The following is a 21,121-nucleotide window of genomic DNA, read 5'->3' on the forward strand; positions in this document are numbered from 1 at the left end:
AGAAGAGAGTTTCTGTACCTGCTTTTTGCATGGTTTGGCTGTGGTTTTTAGTGTGTCACCACTGCTCTGAATACACCTCCTCACTCTGCAAAAACATCTAATTACAAACCACAGCTATAAACTACTTTAGGACAGTTGACATTTTTTCACCTACACTCACTCACTCCTCACAATTTCTGTTACTGTTCATGACAGACAGTCATGCAGAGAAGAGATGATCATCTGGCACAACTAAGGGGTCGTCTTAGGAGCAGCTTAGGAAGCATTAACATTAAAATACAGTTCGACTGCTGCACTTGGAACCATGAAGTGGATGAAATTGCTACTGGAAAATACTATTTCCAGAACTGGGATTAATGCTTTATGTACAATGCTGTTACTAATTCATGTCACTTTGGGAGAACAGAAAGGTGAGGTCTTGTGGTGACACTGCATCTATTCATGTTACATTTTAAATATATGTTAGGCTTCTGTTTTCATATATATCACTTAAAAAAAATCAATCCACAATGAGCATAGCAGTTTTTGATATTAAATTTTTATTTATATTTTAATCTTGCTTTAACATTTGTGAACTGTGAATTGAGCATAATAGCAAATGCTCAATTTTAGGCTGCATTCACAATGCAAAATGCAACGTTACTGCAATGTGTTTATATTGTTATAACATTCAGTTAATCTCCAATGACCACCATACCATAGTTTGACAATTAACCCCTTAACGACCAGGCCCTTTTTCGTTTTTGAGTTTTCATTTTTCAGTCCCCACTTTCAAAAATCTATAACTTTTATTTTTGCATGTAAAGTGCTTTTTGAGGGCATAACATGTCTCCTTTATTCTTTGGGTCAGTACGAACACAGGGAAACCTATATAATTTATAAAGGTTTTATAATGTTTTTATACAATGTTTATTACCAAAAATTAAAAGCTCCTGTAAAAAATCCTAATTTTGCCATCTTCTGGCGCTAATAACTTTTTAATACTTCAGTGAGCGGAGCTGTGTTTGGTGTCATTTTTTGTGAGGTGACGTTTTCAATGCTACCATTTTGAGGACTCTACGACCTTTTGATCACTTTTGTTGCAAAATGGAGAAAAAGTGGCATTTTGACTTTGGTCGCTATTTTCCATTAAGGGGTTAAATGCCGGGAATAATTATTATCTTTTCATAGATTGTACATAAAAAATGTTCTTTTATTATGCTCCGCCACCAAAAAGAGTTAATAAACTTGGATTATTATGCTATTTTTACCAAAAAAATGAACCAGTTGGAAAATACTTATCTAACAGTAAAAAACAAGTCCTCATATGCCATTGCAGAAACAATTAAAAAGTTATGTCTTTTGGAATTTGGGCATGGGAAAACGTAGAAAAATGCTGTTTTCTAAAGGTCAATTTAGGAAATGTCCTTATGGTGTTAAAAAACAAACAGTCAGATAGTTTCTCTGACAGAAATCTCTCTAAACGTGACATAGCAGTTTGCAACAATTGAGACTGCACAGTAATTTTCTTTCATTTTCTTATTTTAGGATTTATAATATTAGATTTTTAATAACCTGAAGTTATTCCTGATATAAAAGCCAATTTTATCTAAAATGTATATAAAATCTGAAAGTGGGCATACAGAACAAAAATATTTAAATAATAATCAGAATAAGAAATAATAACAATAAAAATATTTAGGGAAGAAAATTAAACATTTGCAGAGAAATGAAAAAAGCCACAAACAACTTTGTGAAAAAAAAGGATTATAATAGCAGATAAGAATAAATAAAGATGCAGTTCGGTCAAGAACAACCTATTATCCCACAGTGTGGGAAGGCAAAAATCCTTATATGTTCTATGACAATTAGCCCATAGTGGGGGAAAATGCCTTCCTGAATCAGATTAGAAGCAATCTTCTATTTTAGTAAACTTTGGGCCACATTTTTCACAGCTTTTACATCTGGGCATCCTGATAGATCCGGCTTGTACTTGGAAGTGGATGCAGCATCATACTCTGGTGCACTTAGCCCCAGCCTTTGATCAGTATGCCCCTTTGTTTATATCTTTGCTCTATCACATGTCTTATTGCACCAGGTATGGAATTATTACCCTTATAATTCTTTACGCACTGCTCAGCAGCACCGAACACTGGAACTTTATATACTGATGACCACTATAAAAATAAGGCAATAAAAGAAGAAAGTTGGTGAAACTGCATTTGTAGTCATACTTCTGGGGTACCAGTAAGCTTATTTGCATAAATTTTTAAACAGGGCTGTTGCAAACATGATGGGTATATTTGGAAGCACTGGTTTTACTAGCAAGGTGATTAGAGAACTGGCAGACCTGCATGCAATAATGTATGCAAGTTCATCAAGCCACAAAAAACGGTATTGGGAACAGGCCTTTAGTAAATGGGAACTGAAAAAAATGGCTAGCATACGTATCTATTTCATGTTATGACCCTCTGTCATAAGGATACGTCTGGAGGATTCCTGAAGTAATGATATACTGATACAATGCGATATGTTGCTCAGTGCCTCCAGTGGGAAAATTATAGAAATCACTGAAGAGCTTCAATGGTGGAACACGCCGAACTACAGTATTGAGAAAGTCTTACTGGAGTAGTCAATGGGAATATAAAATCTGACTTTTATTGAAAACAATTAAAAAGACCCCAGTGTATAAATACAAAATAAATGGTAATAGTGTCTTATGCATCGGCAGACACTCTCTAGAGCTGAAGGTGCAGTGAGCTTCGTACGCCAGTGTACATCACAGGACACGGTGGACATGCAGTGGAGGCTTACTTTAAATCAGCCATGGGCAGACTGTTGCGGTTAGACAGGGGCAGCTTACGTTGGGCTGCCGCACGAAACCCTGTTAATGAGGAATTGTGCATTCTGAGACCCTATGCCCACAGATCAGCTCTAAATTGCTACAAACAACTTAGTCTCATTATCTCATCTGCTTGTGCACTACGCGTTTCGCCCAAGATAAACAGCCACAGAGCGGTGAGCCAAAGCTGGAGTGTCTATTCTTAACACATACAGAGCGAGATATACAAAACATAGAACCCCAGCGTCCTGATGGTGGGCACTGGTGTGTGATAGTCGTAGCCGCAGCGGATCAGCTGACATTATATTCAGCATCGCTCCGCCTTACGGCCAAATGCGAGTCGAACACTGGTTGATGCAGTCGAATGCCAACCTTCCAGGAGGAGCTAGGCGTGAGCTGGTCCGCCCCAGCACAGCTAAGAAGATCAATACAAGCGGTGGCCGGAGACCGCTGCCTTTGATAGCCATGCCCCCTAGTATGCCAATGGACAGGTTAACCTTAGATTCCTGGACAATACAGGGTAAGTATACGACAGGGTTAATTGTTCGTGAAAAGCCAAACTGTCATCGTTAGGGTGGTAATGTGCATCGCTGATGGTCTGACCAAGAACAAGCTAATGTAGTCAATGGTGGATATAATATGTAAGCTTGTCTTATAAAAAACACCACCAAGATGCAAATGAACAGTGTATATGTCACCATATGTGGTATATGTAAGAAGTCCTAGTCTGAAGTGACTAGATGTACAACCCCACTGGTGACCATTTGGAAAAATCCGTAAGTTCACATACGATATGTGTAGACGGAGTAAATGAAAAAAGTGCCGTAGGCATCAGATATAAAATGATCAATTAGACCTTATCGTCCAAACCGTGGTTCATATAAAAGGTGCAAATGAAATTGCATCATTTAGGTCATCCGGCTTGGTACATCTAATCCGAAATCCATTGGGATTCTTTTTTTAAGATGTTATTGTTCCAGTCCCCTCTTCTAGGAGAGGGTCGGATTCTTTCAATGCCCTGAAAGCTGAGAGCGTAAAGGTCACCTTCATGGCATTGATGAATATGGCTAGCCAGGGGTCTATCTTCACCTCTCCTGATGTTACCAATGTGGTCCAGAATCCTCACTCTAAATTCCTTAATGGTTTTACCCACGTAGTACAAGGGTGATGGGCAAGTATCTAGGTATACAACCCCCATTGTTCTACAGTAGATGAATTCCTGGTTATGGTATGTGATACCCGTTCTCCCATTCGAAAAGGTTTTACTTTGATTGATGTGTTTGCAGGCTTTACAATTACCACATCTTTAGGTACCCTTAATTCTACATTTATGTAACCAGGTGCGGCTGGTGTAAGATGGCTGTGGACCAGGCGGTCACCCAGATTCCTCCCCCTTCTATACGTGATAGAGGGGTGGGTTTCAATCCTGTCATGTTTCAAAATGTCCCAAAATTTCATCAGGATGTTATTAATTTCTGGAGCCTTCTCGTCAAACGTAGCGATGAATCTCATTTTGTTGTCACTATCGCTTTGGGACTAATAATGAGGATTGGTCTTGATCCCTGGCATAAGACCTCACCTCATCTAGAATTGTTTCAGGGTATCCTCTGTTCATGAAGCGTGTCTTCAGTTCCCTGGCCTTCATTTCAAAGTCAGAGTCAGAAGAACAATTCTTTCTGATTCGAAGGAATTGTCCCTTGGGGATGCCCTTCTTAAATGCTGGTGGGTGGTGGCTTTGCGATATGAGTAAATTATTGGAGGTGGTCTGTTTGTGATAGACTGATGTTTTGAGGCTCCCATCATTCGTGATTGTGATGAGGAGATGGTTTCAGATTGGATCTCTGAGGTCAGTCTGATGCCCAGATTATTGTTATTCAGAGTGGTTACAAACTCAGAGAATGATTTTCTGGTATGTGGACAGATTTTTATCCATTTCCTCAGCAAAAACAAAACACTCCTCCCACCAGCCCAAGAACAAGTTAGCATATGTGGGAGCCACTGGGCTCCCCATTGCAGTGCCCCTGAGCTGGTGGAAGAAGTGCCCGTCAAACAGGAAGTAATTATGTTCCAGTATGAACACTAAAAGGTCCATAATTAGTAGGTTAGGGTTGGACAAGTGTGAGCCTCTCATTGATAAAAAGTGTTTCACCCCCATACAGCCTTTGTCATGCGGAATCGAGCTGTACAGAGCTTCCAAATCCAGGCTTGCCAACAGAGTGCCTTGTGGGACTATGATGTCATCAATGTTTCTTAATACATTCATTGTGTCATGCACGTAGGATGGCAGTGCCAACACAAATGGACGCAGAATATTATCCACATACGTAGATATCTCCTGTGTTGGACTGTTAATGCCCGACACTATTAGGTGACCCTTTAGTGGGGGATACCCCTTATCTATTTTGGGTAGACAATAAAAGGTCGCAATGGTGGGATATTTGGGCATCAGGAAGTCAAATTCCTGCTTGCTGATTAGGCCCATATTTAAGGCTGGACCCAAGATATTTAACAGTTGGATGACAAATGTTTGAGTAGGATCTTGGGGTAATATTCTGTAGCAATCATTGTCTCTTAAAATTGACTGGCACATGGCTTTATAATCACTTTTGTCCATCAGTACCACATTACCCCCCTTGTCCGACGGTTTTATAATGGTTGACTGGTGTTTTTCTCAGGACAGGAAGGCCTGAATGTGGTCTCTGGTTAAATTGGGCCGTGATCTCTCCGCCACAGACATTAAACTCATCTCCCATACTACCAACTCCTCAAAGATGTCAATAGTTCTTGTATCAAAAAAAGGAGGTGTGGCTCTGCTCTTATTCTTGAGGTCGGTAAATGGACCTTCCCCCATATTTCTTTGGCCCTGTTCCCAAAGTTCCTCAAGTGTTCTAAGATTAGAGAGGATGGATTCATCAATACCCAATGTTTGACATGTCTTGCGATCATTGATGGCCATGAATTTGGCCCATCGTAGTTTACGAGTAAACAGGGCCAAATCCTTAACCCATGTGAATAGGTCGAATTTCGATGTCGGGACAAAGGATAAGCCATTAGCCAAAAGCTGCAGCTCGGCAGTGGAAAGGGGGCGTTTAGAAAGGTTGATAATTTGCAAATCATCATTCATGTTTGGTGAATACACTTTGTCCTTCTGATACTCCTGTATAGAAATGCTGTTGTGGTTGGAGTCTGAGGTGACTAAGGTGGCGGTTGGTCTCTGCGTTTAGAGGGTGTCTGCCGATGCATCAGGCACTCTTACTATTTACTTTGTATTTACACACTGGGGTCTTTTTAATTGTTTTCAATAAAAGTAAGATTTTATCTTCCCATTAACTACTCCCATTGACTACTCCATAAGACTGAATGTGGGAAAAGAAGTAAACATTGCAGCAGCCAGTGATTGGTTGCTGCCTATGTTTGGGGTGTCTCCCCATTAATGTCACTTTCCCTTTATTTACAGTGACATCAGTGGGGTCCTTACTCCTGCTGAGCGATGTATGCGCTTAGCGGATGCTGGGGATAAGCAGTATTTCTGCATTTGCCCTACATAGAGTTCAATGTCCACCGCCGAGTGTGTATGTCGCTCGCGAGAGACAGAAAGATGGAAAGGTATAACTTGCTTTTCACACAGCATACAATGTATACTTGTCAGACAGAGGCAAAAAACTATGCTATACTCTATACACTTCATGTATACACTTTCCTTTTGTGTATATGTGAGGTGTGAGCATGTGAGATGAAATAGGCTGTATATTTGTATACGCACACATTTATACACTCCTACACACATTTATACACCATTTCCACACATTGATGCACTATTATATACATATTATGGTGAACATCCTCCATTATTTAGTGTGTCAGGTTGGATAATAGGGCCCCCTGGCACTGAAGGCCCCATAACAGCTGGCATGGCTGTCACCACTGTAGTACCTAGTTCAAGATACTTGCAGTCATCAATTTTCAGAATCACTTGGGTCCTCTGATCAGAATGTCACATGTGTTACTTTTTGTTTCTGAACACTTGCTCCTTATATTGACCCCTGTTTCTACAAATTGATGGGGTTCCTGTTTTTGAATTGTTTTAGGGATATGAATATGAATATAGCAATGCATCATTTTCACAATCCATGCTTCATGGTTTATAATACAAATATGTTTGTCTACAGGTTTGAATGAAAATAAGAAGACTCCTGAAGATCTAATTTGCTACCAAAATTTCACATTGAAAGATAACTTCTGCTATTGTAGTTGGAAAGCTGGGGAGGATTCACACAATCCTACTTATACATTGACTTATTGGTATGTTATAAAAGGTCCCTTTCAGTTAATGAATTTATTTTCATATGATGACAATGATAAAATTGATATTCCTTTTTTAAAAAATAGAAATGAAAAAAACCACAGTACTTTATTCTGTAAGGAAAAGTGCCAGCCACTAAGTTTACGCTTCTGTCTAACTTGTCTATTGCCTGTCTTCAAGAGAGCAGCAGTGATTCATGTGCAGATCATAAGATATAGAAAAGGGTATCGTTTCCTATACTTGCTTATTTGTGTACCTGTTCAGAGCAGGTTATACAACCAGTCAGAGCCCCCCACAGAAGGTACACAGCATCCTGAAAACTTAAGATAAGATAAGGCTGGTAAAATATTTAGAGTAACACTCCATAGACACTGACATAAGCTTGCCAGCTGTAGCCGGACGAGCATACGGGAGACGCGCCGGAGAAGAGAAGGGATGAACACTGCTCACTCCTCCAGTCTCCATAGGAAATAGTGCTGCACTGCCATTCTTACAGCTAAAGATAGAGCAGGCACGGAACGGTGAGCAAACATTGTCGTCGGGGACATATATGTGGCCGCAAATTTGCGTGCATGTGGCCTTAGGCGTGAATGGCCTTATGCTACCCGTAACATACCATTTTGATACATGGAGCATACGCCACACTCATTTCAATGGGTAATTTACATAGTCGAGTTGTCCACTGTACCATACTGTGAGCAAGAAGTAAAAAAAATATAGAGCATGTCCTATTTTCATTCCATACGCCTCATAGAAGTCTATGGGAACGTTTAAAATACGTGTTGTGTATGTGCTGCCGTACATAGCTGTAGTATCCAGGGAGACCAGAACCAGCAGGAGGTGCATTCGGTTTGCCAGCCAATAGTCAGCCATCCACTGTATTTTAAACGGTTATGGTACAGATATAGTGATATACGTGCACATGTACGGACAGGGCCGATTCTAGCATATTTGCTGCCTGAGGCGAATATTAAAATGCTGCCCCCCCCCCCACTCCCTGTTAAGTAAATCCTTAAACTTTACTAACAATTTACAACCCTACAGACAGCTCCCTGACACTGTGTGACTGACGACAGGATCTGAGAGGCATTAGTGGCATCTAGTACCTTATAGATGACAATCTCTTCCATCAGTAGGACTTTATTCCGGGTTCTCCAATCCATGACGTATCACTGCTTAATTCACAGCCAGATATCTTCACCTCCGTGCAGCATCTCCACCCAGCGTTCCTAAAAATACCACAGTCACTTACAGTATAAAGTCTCCTGTATAACAACACTGTGCTCCTAAATAATATATACTCCTCACAACACAAATGACCGCACTCTCCCCACATATAACACATCCCTTCATTATATATATTATATACATTAGTCTACTGGAATTATAGCATGCTAAGCACCAATCAATATACAACACCCCCAATTTATTAATACAGACCCCCCCCCAACATTTGGTTTACATGATGCAAAGTAATCTGTATCCTATAACTAATAAATATATAGCACCCCCTAATGAATATATATATATATATATATATATATATATATATAATAAATTTATTTCTATATATCCCTGCTTTCATATATTTAAAGGCCTTGTTATTCACCCCCCAATTAAATTATATACAGCTCCCATATACAGATCCCCTACAGCTTAAATAAAATCTTGCCCCACATATACAGTCCCCTCCCAGCTTAGTAATATACTGTATCCCATATACAGCCCCTGCAGCTAAGTAATATACTGTACCCGATATACTGCCCCCCAGCTTAGTAATATACTGTACCCGATATACAGCCCCCCAGCTTAGTAATATACTGTATCCCATATACATCCCCCCAGCTTAGTAATATACTGTATCCCATATACTGCCCCCCAGCTTAGTAATATACTGTATCCCATATACATCCCCCCAGCTTAGTAATATACTGTATCCCATATACATCCCCCCAGCTTAGTAATATACTGTATCCCATATACATCCCCCCAGCTTAGTAATATACTGTATCCCATATACATCCCCCCAGCTTAGTAATATACTGTATCCCATATACATCCCCCCAGCTTAGTAATATACTGTATCCCATATACATCCCCCCAGCTTAGTAATATACTGTATCCCATATACATCCCCCCAGCTTAGTAATATACTGTATCCCATATACATCCTCCCAGCTTAGTGATATAGTTATATATAATATATAGCATCCCCCACAGTATAAAATAATTATGGCCCCATATAATATTTACTGAATCCTTCCTCAGTATAAAATAATTATAGCCCCAAATAATATATATAGCATCACCCCCAGTATAAAATAATTATAGCCCCAAATAATATCTATAGCATCCCCCCAGTATAAAATAATTATAGCCCCAAATAATATCTATAGCATCCCCTCAGTATAAAATAATTATAGCCCCAAATCCCCAAATAAAATATACAGAACCCCCCCTAGTATAAAATAATTATGGCCCCATATAATATATACAGCACCCCCTTGTATAAAATAATTGTAGCCCCAAATAATATGTATAGCATCCCCCCCAGTATAAAATAATTATAGCCCCAAATAATATATTATATATATATAGCACCCCCTTGTATAAAATAATTATAGCCCCAAATAATATATTATATATATAGCATCCCCCCAGTATAAAATAATTATAGCCCCAAATAATATATTATATATATAGCATCCCCCCAGTATAAAATAATTATAGCCCCAAATTATATATATATATATATATATATATATATATATAGCATCCCCCCAAGTATAAAATAATTATAGCCCCAAATAAAATACATAGCATTCCATCACCCCCCCCCCCAGTATAAAATAATTATGGCCCCATATCATATATATAGCATCCCCCCCTAGTATAAAATAATTATGGCCCCATATGATATATATAGCATCCCCCCCAGTATAAAATAATTATGGCCCCATATGATAAATATAGCATCCCCCCCCCAGTATAAAATAATTATGGCCCCATATGATATATATATAGCATCCCCCCCCAGTATAAAATAATTATGGCCCCATATGGTATATATAGCATCCCCCCAGTATAAAATAATTATGGCCCCATATGATATATATAGCATTCCCCCCCTAGTATAAAATAATTATGGCCCCAAATAATATATATAGCACCCCCCCCCCCCTAGTATAAAATAATTATGGCCCCAAATAATATATATAGCACCCCCCCTAGTATAAAATAATTATGGCCCCAAATAATATATATAGCACCCCCCCCCAGTATAAAATAATTATGGCCCCAAATAATATATATAGCACTCCCCCCCTAGTATAAAATAATTATGGCCCCAAATAATATATATAGCACCCCCCCATTATAAAATAATTATAAAATAGCACCCCCCCCCCAATATTAAACGTATTCTAGCCCCATATAGTACCCCCTCCTCCCAGTATAACATGAAACCTCCCCACATTTAATTAAAGTACATGAAAAATAATAAAATATATACTCACCTGCAGGCAGCTGCTCCCTCGGCACGCGGCTCCGGTCTTCACTCGGCTCTCCTGTGAGCCGCAGCTCCGCACAGTGACACAGGCGACGTGACGTCATGACGCCTGTGTCACTGCTTAGAACGGAGCGACGCAGCTGCCGGAAAGGCGCTGCGTCGCTCTGCATATAAATCGCGCCTGTGTCTTAAAGAGACAGGCACGATTTATTTAGCTGGTGGGCGATTCGGGCGTTAATGGACACCCGGATCGCCCACTTTAGAGCGGCAAATTTCGCCGCCTTTTACAGGGACCCGCATTCTGCTGCCTGAAGCGAGATTTTCATCTCGTCTCATGGCAGATGCGGCGCTGTGTACGGATGAAAAACATCACATATATACAGATTCATATAGCACAGAAATACAGGATCATACGTTTGTGTGAAGGGGGTCTTAAGGGCAGTGTCGCATGATCAGATAAGAGATGGAAAAAAAAACTTACAATGCTGCAATTCTCTTCTCCTGAGAGACAGTCACCAGTCCATCTGTTGAACAGGAGAAAGATTGGTAGTTGAATGAATTGTGCAGCCACTAATTTACAATGGTAACTTTATCACAACACTTTTGTTCGACTGATTGATCGGAGGACCTATTGCTAGAAAGAAGAGCCAAAATAAAGCGAGTGGCTTTTATTATTTAACTCTGTCCCCTGCCACGCAGTGGTTTACCAATTAAGTGTGACAAACCCTTTAACTATTGTACAGGACATAGGGGCAGATTTATCAAGTGTCTGAAAGCCACACTGCCACCTCTCCCTGTAGCTACATTGCCCCCCCTCTGGGAAAGAAAAAATATCTAATTTCCTCGTTCCCCCGAAGCAGCACCTACAGCCAGCTTCGTTCTTCTGCATGAGCCTGCGTTACAAGCCACACGTGATCGGATGACATCATGATGTGTGCCGGTTTCAGCGCCATTGCATGCAGTGCAGAGTGCCGCTTCGGGGGAACGAGGAAAGGTGAGTTTTGGATTCTGCCCCTGACGAGCTCAGCATAGAGGCAGAAAAGTACACAAGTCGGATGGTGATCATTTGTACCAGTGTCTTAAAGCGACACTGGTACAATTGACAGGGCCCCCTCAGCACCCTTGGGCCCTTGCTGGCACCGGGCCTGACCACCAGGATGAGTGTAAACCAAATAGGCTGACATACTGTGCCCCCTCTGGCAGGATCTACTTTTTTACGCTTCATATTCCCTTGTTTTTAAGGGGAAAAAAAGGATTTAAAAATCATGCAAATGAGCCTGAGGGGCTCCAGGCTCCATTAACACCTTTGGAGCCCTGCAGGTTCATTTGCATAATTGTAAAATATTCCATACCATGTACTGGGAAGCAGGAAAAAAATTTCAAATGCAGTCAAAATGGTGAAAAGATGAATTTCGACGTTTTCTTGTGGGCTTGGACTTTTTTTTTATTCTTTGGGTTGGTATGATCAAGTATATGATAAATAATGGCAGGACTCAGTGTGTATAATGAAAGAGGGGGCTCAGCGTATATAATAAAAGAGGTGGCTCAGTGTATATAATAAAAGAATTGTCTCAGTGTATATAAATAATGATGGGGCTCAGTGTGTAGAATTCATTAGGGTGTCTAGATTGGAAAATGCAAAGGGACGAGACAGTATATAAAATGTTTGTAGGGGCAGTGAACCAGTGCCTTCTGCAGCATGTAATCCGCTTTAGTCATATGACTATTGCTGCATAGAAAAAAATTAAAGAGGTATTCCCATTTCAGCAAATTAATGTCATTGTTTGGATTATAAAAAGTTATACAACTTTCCACTATACGTAAATTTCTTATGTTTTTGTAGATCTCTGCTTACTGTCATTCTATACTTCCAGTTGATAGAAATCTGCCCAAGGTCACACGTGCAGGGCTCGTTATATCACACAGCTCTGATTTCTCTCTATGATACTAACGAGCCGCGCACCTGTGTGACCATGGTCAGATTTCTGTCCACTGGAAGTAAACATAGAAGCTTTCTATAGAGAGACTGCAAGCAGAGATCTAGAAAACCATAAGAAACTGATACAGAAAGTATATTGGAAAGTTGTATAACTTTTTATAATACAAACAATAACATTAATTTTCTAAACTGAGAATACATCTTTAAATTTTAATCCATATGGTAAGGAGCAGCACATAGTCAAGGAGGCGGGAGCTGAATGGCAAAGTCAAGCTCAGCACGAACCCTTCGATTGTGATTGACTTCTCTACTTTCAAACTGCCTGGCTTTTCGATGTGTTGGGTTGTGTAATAAACATTACAAAACTGCAGGGCAGTGGGAAGGTAGAGACGCCAATCACAATGGAAGGACGGGCTGAACTTGACTTTTGGCAAATTCTGCCTCCCTATGTGAGGCTCCTTATTACATGGAGATCGGTCCTGTCAGACTAATCTGATTGGCTTCCATGAGGAAGTAAGTTCCAGACTGGATCTGGCGGACGCTGTGGATGTTGTATATCTGGACTTTCCAAAGGCATTTGACACCGTGATGCATAAAAGGTTAATATATAAAATGAGACTGCTGGGACTAGGGGAAAATCTGTGTATTTGGGTAAGTAATTGGCTTAGTGATAGAAAACAGAGGGTCATCATTAATGGCACTTTCTCAGATTGGGTTGACGTTAACAGTGGCGTGCTACAGGGTTCAGTATTGGGGCCACTTCTTTTTAATATTTTAATGACCTTGTAGTGGGTTTACACAGTCAAGTTTCAATATTTGCAGATGATACTAAACTGTGTAAAGTAATTAATAGTGAGGTTGATAGTTTAGCATTACAGTGATTTGTGGAAGTTTGAGGAGTGAGCATAGAAATCTGACAGAAATCTAATTAGAATCTGTCAGGCGAAACAATATCAGACCAACTCTAATGCAACTCAAATAAAACACTGCAATGCTCATGTAATAAGCTTGCAGCCCGAACTAGGAAGGTTATTAGCATGAGCAAAAATTAAAGGACATCTACCAACGGGATGAATGACTCTATGCAAATGAGGGGCTCCAGGCTTCATAGGTGTTAGTCTTTCATCCAGGAGGTAGAGTCCTTTAAACACTGCTTCCCCAACCGAATTAGAACCTGAATACAGACACAAAGTAATCAATTATTTTATATGAATCATGCCCCCCCCCCTCCATGAATTACAATGTATATTGTGGCTCCCAATGAATATTATATGTTGTTCCTACTCAATAGTTTATATTGTATACAGTGTAACCCAATGAATTGTCTTACTGTATATACTGGCGTATAAGACTACTTTTTAACCCCTTAAAATAATGGCTACAGTGGGGGGTCGTCTTATACGCCAGATATACGGGGGCCGCACTGTGTGAGGTGTTTTTTTTCCCCGTCAGCGCGCAGAGAGCCGCTTCCTGGGACCGCCGCGCATGCGCAGCAGTCCGCCTCTCACAGTCATTAGAAGAGGCTTAGTACGCGCTGACGGGGCGGCGCGCTGTATTCTAATGCAGCCGCCCTGTCACAGCGGTCGGCGTCACAGAGCTGGGGGTCACAGTCGGCACTTACAGAAGCATGTCGGATCTTCATTAATATCGCAGCTTGCAGTTATGATCACCAGGCACTTGCTCTCTTGTTTGTTTTGCAAAGTTTTAAGCAGACTTTTTTTCATTTGGGAGAGGGGTAGTCTTATACAGTGAGTATATACCAAATTCTATATTTTTAGGGCAGAAGTTGGGGGTCGTCTTATACGCCCAGTCGTCTTATACGCCGGCATATACGGTATATACAATGTCTCTTATAAAATTATATTATATTTAGTTACCATTTTATGAATAAATAATGCAATTATTAAGAAATTATATTAGGTCAATTTATGTTGAAACAAAATACTAGAGACATTTTCTTTTATGAACTTGAGCACATATATTCACTTCCTTGGCTCACGGTAAAATGAGTAAAGAGGACCTTTCACTACCTCACTTATATAAACATACCACCCTGTAGGGGCTGCTACACAGATTCAGGGGCACTTTGGATTTTCCTTCTAGCCCCAGTGGTTGTGGAGATATTAGTCCCAGTATCTGACCATTGTAATCTGTTTTATCAGAAAGGAGGAGCTGGGGCTGGAGGCATGTGTTATGCTAATCTTCTGTCATACTGTCAGTAGTGAGCTGTGGAGTTCATCTAAAGGTTGTGTTCACAAACATTCTGCTAATATTCTGTTGACATTGCATTTAAACAGTGTTTACAAAAATGAAATGTTACAAATTGCAATGCGACAGGGATGCAAACTCACTGGAAATGTGAGCACAGTGTAACACATTGTAAACACTCATGCAATGTAAACGGAAATGCAAACGGCATATGAGTGCAAGTGAGGCATAAAAGCAAAACACCACATAAGTGTAAACGAGCTGCAAAAAGAACATAAATGGCATGTAAATGTAAGTGTAAATGTGACAAACGCAAACAAACACAAATGTGATGGCACGGAATTGTAAATGCAGTGTAAATGTAAGCACTCCGTGAGCATAAACATCTTAGCATAAAAGGGATGCAAACTCCATGTAAACATGAATGTGGGGCAAACAAAAGGCAAGTAAGCAGAAGCAGGACGCAAATGGAGGAAACGTGACGGAAACATCACATAAGCAGAAATGTGACGCAAATGCCAATTAAGTGTAAACGCGACACAAACGTGACGCAGATGCAACGTAACCCTAAATGCAGCGCAAACACAAACACAGCGTAAGAATAAATGCAATGCAAACGCCCTGTAAGTGTAAACATGATGCAAATGCAGCGTTAGCGTAAACACGATGCAAAAGGCATGTAAACGCAACGCAAATGCAGCGGAAGTGGAAACGCAACACAAATGCCACATAACCGTTGACACGCACCAAACACCATGTCAATGCAATGCAAGCTAAATGTGTGTGAACATAGCCTTTAGAAGAACATAGAAAAAAATCACAGCTCACTACTATTCATAGTAGCTGCTCTGACATTGCCTGCCACTTATTGGACAGTATGAGAGAAGATCAGCATAACACACGTCTCCATCTCCAGCCCCAGGCCCTCCTCTCAGACCAAACATGCACTATAATGGTCAGATACTGGGAATTATATCTGCACAACCGTGGGGGCTAGAAGGAAAATTCACAGTGCCCCTGAATCTGTGTAGCAGTTCCAACATGATGTATGTTCATCTCCACATAAGTGAGGTGGTGAAAGGTCCTCTTTAAAGTGCATAATGCAGAATATGTAGCAACAATATGAAAAATGCTGAAAATAAATATGAAAAGTTTCCTTATAATAAACAAAAAAAACATTGTCAGGGTGTGTTCACAAGTTCAGTTTTTCTGATATAGTTTTGTGTCCAAAACAGGAGTGGAGTAGAAAAAAAAAAGTGGAATAACACCTCTCGTTCTCAGCCATTACAATCTGCAACTGCTTTTGGCCTCAAAAACTGCACCTGAAAAACTGAATGTGTGAATGCAGCCTTGAATGAAGCTTTTGTATATTTATGTATGCCTATAATTGTATATCTTACTTCATTCAGCCTTCTTAGGGATATGGAATGTGAAGAATTTCCTGCAGGAAAATTGACATATATCATTTTAAATAATGATGAAGTGCACTTGCGACAAAATATCTCTATGACTGTGACAGCAGAAGAAAATGGCCAAAACTATACATCTAAAAAGATTTCTCTAATTTTTGACAAAGCAGGTAAGTACTACCACCATCTTAACTCTGCATTCTTTTTCTGGAAGCATGGAGCGTTGGCATGTTGAGCACAGGATAGGAACATGCTTCAGGGTGATGGCACATGTGGCATTTTGAACGCGTTTTTGGCCCGTTTTTAAGCAGTCCGTCAAATAAAATGCATGCGTTTTTTGAAAACGCAACAATTTTTGACAGGTTTGACCAATTATCTTAATTAAAACGGGTCAAAAACGCATGCATTTTTTAACACATGCATTTTTTGACGGACTGCTTAGAAACGGACCAAAAACGCGTTCAAAACGCCATGTGTGCCATCATCCTCACAGTTTCAGTTCCAGCAGTACAATTTTTAAAATTGAACGCACCTAAAAACTTGTATCTGTTCTGAGTGTTCCACTAAACCTGGTATTGGCTCAAAATAACCAACGGAAATAACTGATGACCTAAGGTAGATGAACTGGCCCTAAATCGTATTATCTTTATGATAAAAAGTGATTTTTCCAAATTATTTTCTGTATTACGGTAACTCCATGTTTTCTATATCTCTGCTTGTTGTAATTTACTGCTTATCTCCGGTAAATAAAAATCTGTCATGGTCATTTCATGGATGGTTCTCAATTAGATCTGATTCTTGTGAGGCTGCATTTACAAGTTTCAGTTGCATTTGTAATGGCCCGCTGGGCAGGGAAATTACAAACTAAACCCACTCCAGTTAGGTTGTTTGGGTGCTATCACATAGTGTGTTTTTCGGTCAGTTCTTGGTGCGTTTTGAAGCGCGTGCCTTTTTTGCATGTTTACCATGTGTTTGGCTGGTTTGAATAATTTTTACTTCATTTCTGGAAGTTTAAGCAGCTGTGAAAATGTTAATACATCCTCCGTTCCTCAAGAAGCTTGATTCTAGTACCACATGTAGTGACTTGTAGGGGCTAAAATATTCATACATGGCCGTCTTAAGGTCCTTCCCTAACCTCCTCCCTCTTTTTTTTTTTCTACATTTTGCTATTTTCCTATGTGCTTGTATTATTTGATGTGCTATCTGCTAAACATGCTGATTTTATTTGCTGAAGTTGCTTTCTACCAATTTGTACTACTTACAAAAACCCCATAAAAATATTGTGAAATAAATGTGCTTTTTCACGCTTTATTTATTTTTCTACTAATCCAATGTTGTTGATGAACACAAGAATGAGAGTTACTACATTTTTTTCCACTGATCAATGGAGAAAAACTGAAATTTGAAAATGCCCATTGAAATAAATTTAGTAAGGCGAAGCGAGGAAGAGAAAACCAATCTGTAGGTGTCCATAAGCCAGAATAGGTTCGAAGAAAAAAAAGCCATTGTGAGACCGCCCTCAGGAGGCAGTTGGTTAAGGTAATTTACCAATATACTTGTATTAAACGTTCTGCACTACTTTTTGATAAGTAAATTGAAACCTCCTGTCTTTTATCTCATTAGCCATATATTTTTGTGCAGAAAATAGCCTCATATGGAGGGTCATGTGATCAGTCCATTAGGAATCGCCCTGCCAAGACTTTGATCTTATATTTAGGAATACTATCATAAGGTCCTGGCAGGGTGATTGCTCATGGACATATATAGATCACATGACCCTCCATCTCTGACGATTTTATGGTCAGGAATATCTGGCTGATGAGACAGAAAGCTCACATATCAATAAAGTGGTGTAGAACTTTTAATACATGTATATTAATATATACATACTACGTTTGTGAGCATGAGGCCTTATCATATTCGTGGCAGTTAGCCTGTCAAGTGTTGCAATGAAACCAGATCGCAACACCTAAACAAAGTGTCTGCCATGACATCATAAACGGGTGCCAATCAGGCTCTGAGGCTCATATGGCTATGACTGTTTTTGGGAAAAGGTTAAAAAAAGATATTTTAAATCAAAAAAATTAATTCACACCTTTTCCCTAGAACACATATACAAATGAATTTTTTAAAAAAAAATCATTAAAAAAATCACATTGTATTTTAAATAATGAATAAGCATTTAATTCCATTAAATATTCTGCCAATCTTAGGGTGTAGTTACACGAACCACTTTGATTCTGTTTACATGTTTTATAATGGCAATTTGCATATACTGCAGTATGTTAAAGAGTGATCAGCTTAACAGCAATTAATTGCAAAGTCAATATTTGCCTAAAAAATTAACTTTTTCCCCCAAAACACATTTCAACTTCATTGCAGGCCTGCCTTAAAAGGAGCAGCTAACATCGTTTCATTGATTGCTCCATTAACACAGGTGTGGGTGTTGATGAGGACAGGCCTGGAGATCAATCTGTCATGATTAAGTAACACGTGCAGACATCATTGCACTGTACAAAACTGACCTAACAGGGAAGAGTATTGCAGCTAGAAAGATTGCACTTCAGTCGATAATCTATTGCATCATCAAGGAATTCAAGGAGAGAGGTTCCCTTGTTGCCAAAAAGGCTCCAGGGTGCCCAAGAAGGACCAACGTCGGGACCATCTCTTAAAAGTGTTTCAGCTTCGGGAACTGGCTAACAGCAGTGCAGAGCTTGCTCAGGAATGGCAGCAGGCAGGTGTGAGTGCATCTGCACCAATGTGAGGCGAAGACTCTTGGAAAAAGGCCTGGTGTCAAGAAGGGCAGCAAAGAAGCCACTTCTCTCCAGAAAAAAACATCATCAGGGACAGACTGATATTCTGCAAAAGGTACAGGGAGTGGACTGTTGAGGACTGGGGTTAAGTCCTTTTCTCTGATGAATCCCCTTTACGATTGTTTGGAACATCTGGAAAACAACTTGTTCGGAGAAGACAGTGTAAAGCATCCTGCAACCATTCATGTGTGGGGTTGCATCTCAGCCAAGGGAATCGGCTCCCTCACAGTCTTGCCTAAACACACACATGATTAAAGAATGTTACCCGAATGTCCTCCAAGAGCAACTTCTCCCAACCGTCCAAGAGCAGTTTGGTGATCAACAATGCCTTTTCCAGCAAGATGGAGCACTTTGCCATAAAGCAAAGGTGATAACTAAATGGCTCAGGGAACAAAACATAGAGAATTTGGGTCCATGACCTGGAAACTCCACAGATCTTAATCCCATTGAGAACTTGTGGTCAATCATCAAGAGACGGGTGGACAAACAAAAACCAACAAATTGTGACAAAATGCACGCATTGATTGTGAAAGAATGGACTGCTAACAGTCAGGATTTGGTCCAGAAGTTGATTGAGAGCTGCCAGGGAGAATTGCAGAGGTCCTCAAGAAGAAGGGTCAACACTGCAAATATTGACTTGCTGCATTAACTCATTCTAACTGTCATAAAAGCTTTTGTTACTCATAATAGGATTCCACTTGTATTTCTGTATGTGATAAAAACATCTGACAAACACACATAAAAACCAGAGGGCAATAGATCATGTGAAATTATAATATTTCTGTCATTCTCAAAACTTTTGGCCATGACTGTACAGAACATTATGTGCCCACATATGTCGCCTTCGATTGCTGCATTACGACTGTATCAATGTAAAATGCAATTATATAAAAAAATGCAACTATATAAAAAAACATTCAAGGTGACAGTATGTAATGAGAACAATTTTGCATCCAAAATGTAAAAAATTAAGCAATCTTTCAAATTGGTTTCATTAAAAAAAACAACCAATCGTAGTCAGGTAGTAGGTCAGGACAGGTGGCACAGGAGCAAAGTTGGAAATGTATCAAATGGTCAAGACAGGCGGCATAGAATCGAGATTAGGGAATAGCTGAATTAGACTATTCCCTGCTCTTCCCTGCTCACCTAAAAATCCTATACCAGGGGCAACCACTTTTCTTTTTTAGCTCTGAGTCAGAAGTAGAGTGGCTAGACGCAAAAGGCTTTTAGCAAAACAAGATTAAATTCTATATTGCCCTTGGGAATGTTATTTAGAATGGAGTTGCAGTTGGGGGAGGGGGAAGCAGAGAGGTTGCTCCAATAGGTTTTGACTTCTGGTTTGTTACCGAAACAATGGGGGGGGGGGGGCAGGATGCCTTATCTCTTTCTCTCTCTCTTTCTTAGTATCTTATGTCGGTAAAATTGTTTCTATGGAATTTTAAGGGGCTTAAGGAAAGAAGAAAAAGATGTATAATAACATATTATTAACCAGCAGCTACTTGCCTACCCTTCTTATCCTGGTAGCTGCTGGATCACATTTGCAGCAAGTGGGTTCTCCTTGAGACCCACTTGACACAGGATAAGATCCATTTGATAAAGGTAGGAAGGAGTACCCAGGAATTTCACTCAGTCTACTCACAATATTCATGGGGGTGTTCAGTCCTCATTCATAGAGCGGTGTACTTTCAGATAGAAAGTTATCGTTGTAATAAAGACGGGACATTTATTTTTCTCGAAGGCCTTCTCTTTGGTGTTCAATGTACCTTAGCTTTCATTTATATTCTGCCCCCTTTTAACTTCAAGTTCTCAATAAATTATTGGAATTTATGGATGAGGGACTGGAACATCCTGTATTTGTAATGGTGGACTTTCATTGTGCTAGGGCAGGGGTCCCCAAACTTTTTACGAAGGGGGCCGTTCCCTGGTCTCTCAGACCGTTGGAGGGCCGGACTAAAGTTAACACTGCACATATCTTATTTTAATAATAATATTTGATAATATTTTAGTAATATGCCCCCATAGTCAGTAATATGCTCCCCTCATTATTAATATGTCCCCTCGGTATAAACATGCCCCCTCATCATTAACATGCCCCACTCATTTATGTCTCCCTTATAATA

At 39.9% G+C, this 21,121-nt stretch overlaps 2 protein-coding genes across 2 annotated transcripts in view; both read left to right on the top strand.

Annotated features, from left to right (window-relative positions):
* Positions 1-21,121, top strand: part of LSM7 (LSM7 homolog, U6 small nuclear RNA and mRNA degradation associated) — a 528,664-nt gene that overhangs the window by 163,103 nt on the left and 344,440 nt on the right. The window lies entirely within an intron of this gene.
* The window catches only part of LOC140097992 (interleukin-12 receptor subunit beta-1-like), a 74,564-nt gene continuing 53,627 nt past the window's right edge, over positions 185-21,121 (top strand). Inside the window, exons 1-3 of the mRNA XM_072126585.1 lie at positions 185-410; positions 6,991-7,123; positions 16,189-16,358. Of these exons, the coding sequence (XP_071982686.1) occupies positions 305-410; positions 6,991-7,123; positions 16,189-16,358 (409 nt within the window). The 5' untranslated portion in view covers positions 185-304. The remainder of the gene's footprint in view (positions 411-6,990; positions 7,124-16,188; positions 16,359-21,121) is intronic.

Source organism: Engystomops pustulosus, chromosome 1 (assembly GCF_040894005.1).
Source record: "Engystomops pustulosus chromosome 1, aEngPut4.maternal, whole genome shotgun sequence".
In the NCBI taxonomy this organism is placed as follows: Eukaryota; Metazoa; Chordata; class Amphibia; order Anura; family Leptodactylidae; genus Engystomops; species Engystomops pustulosus.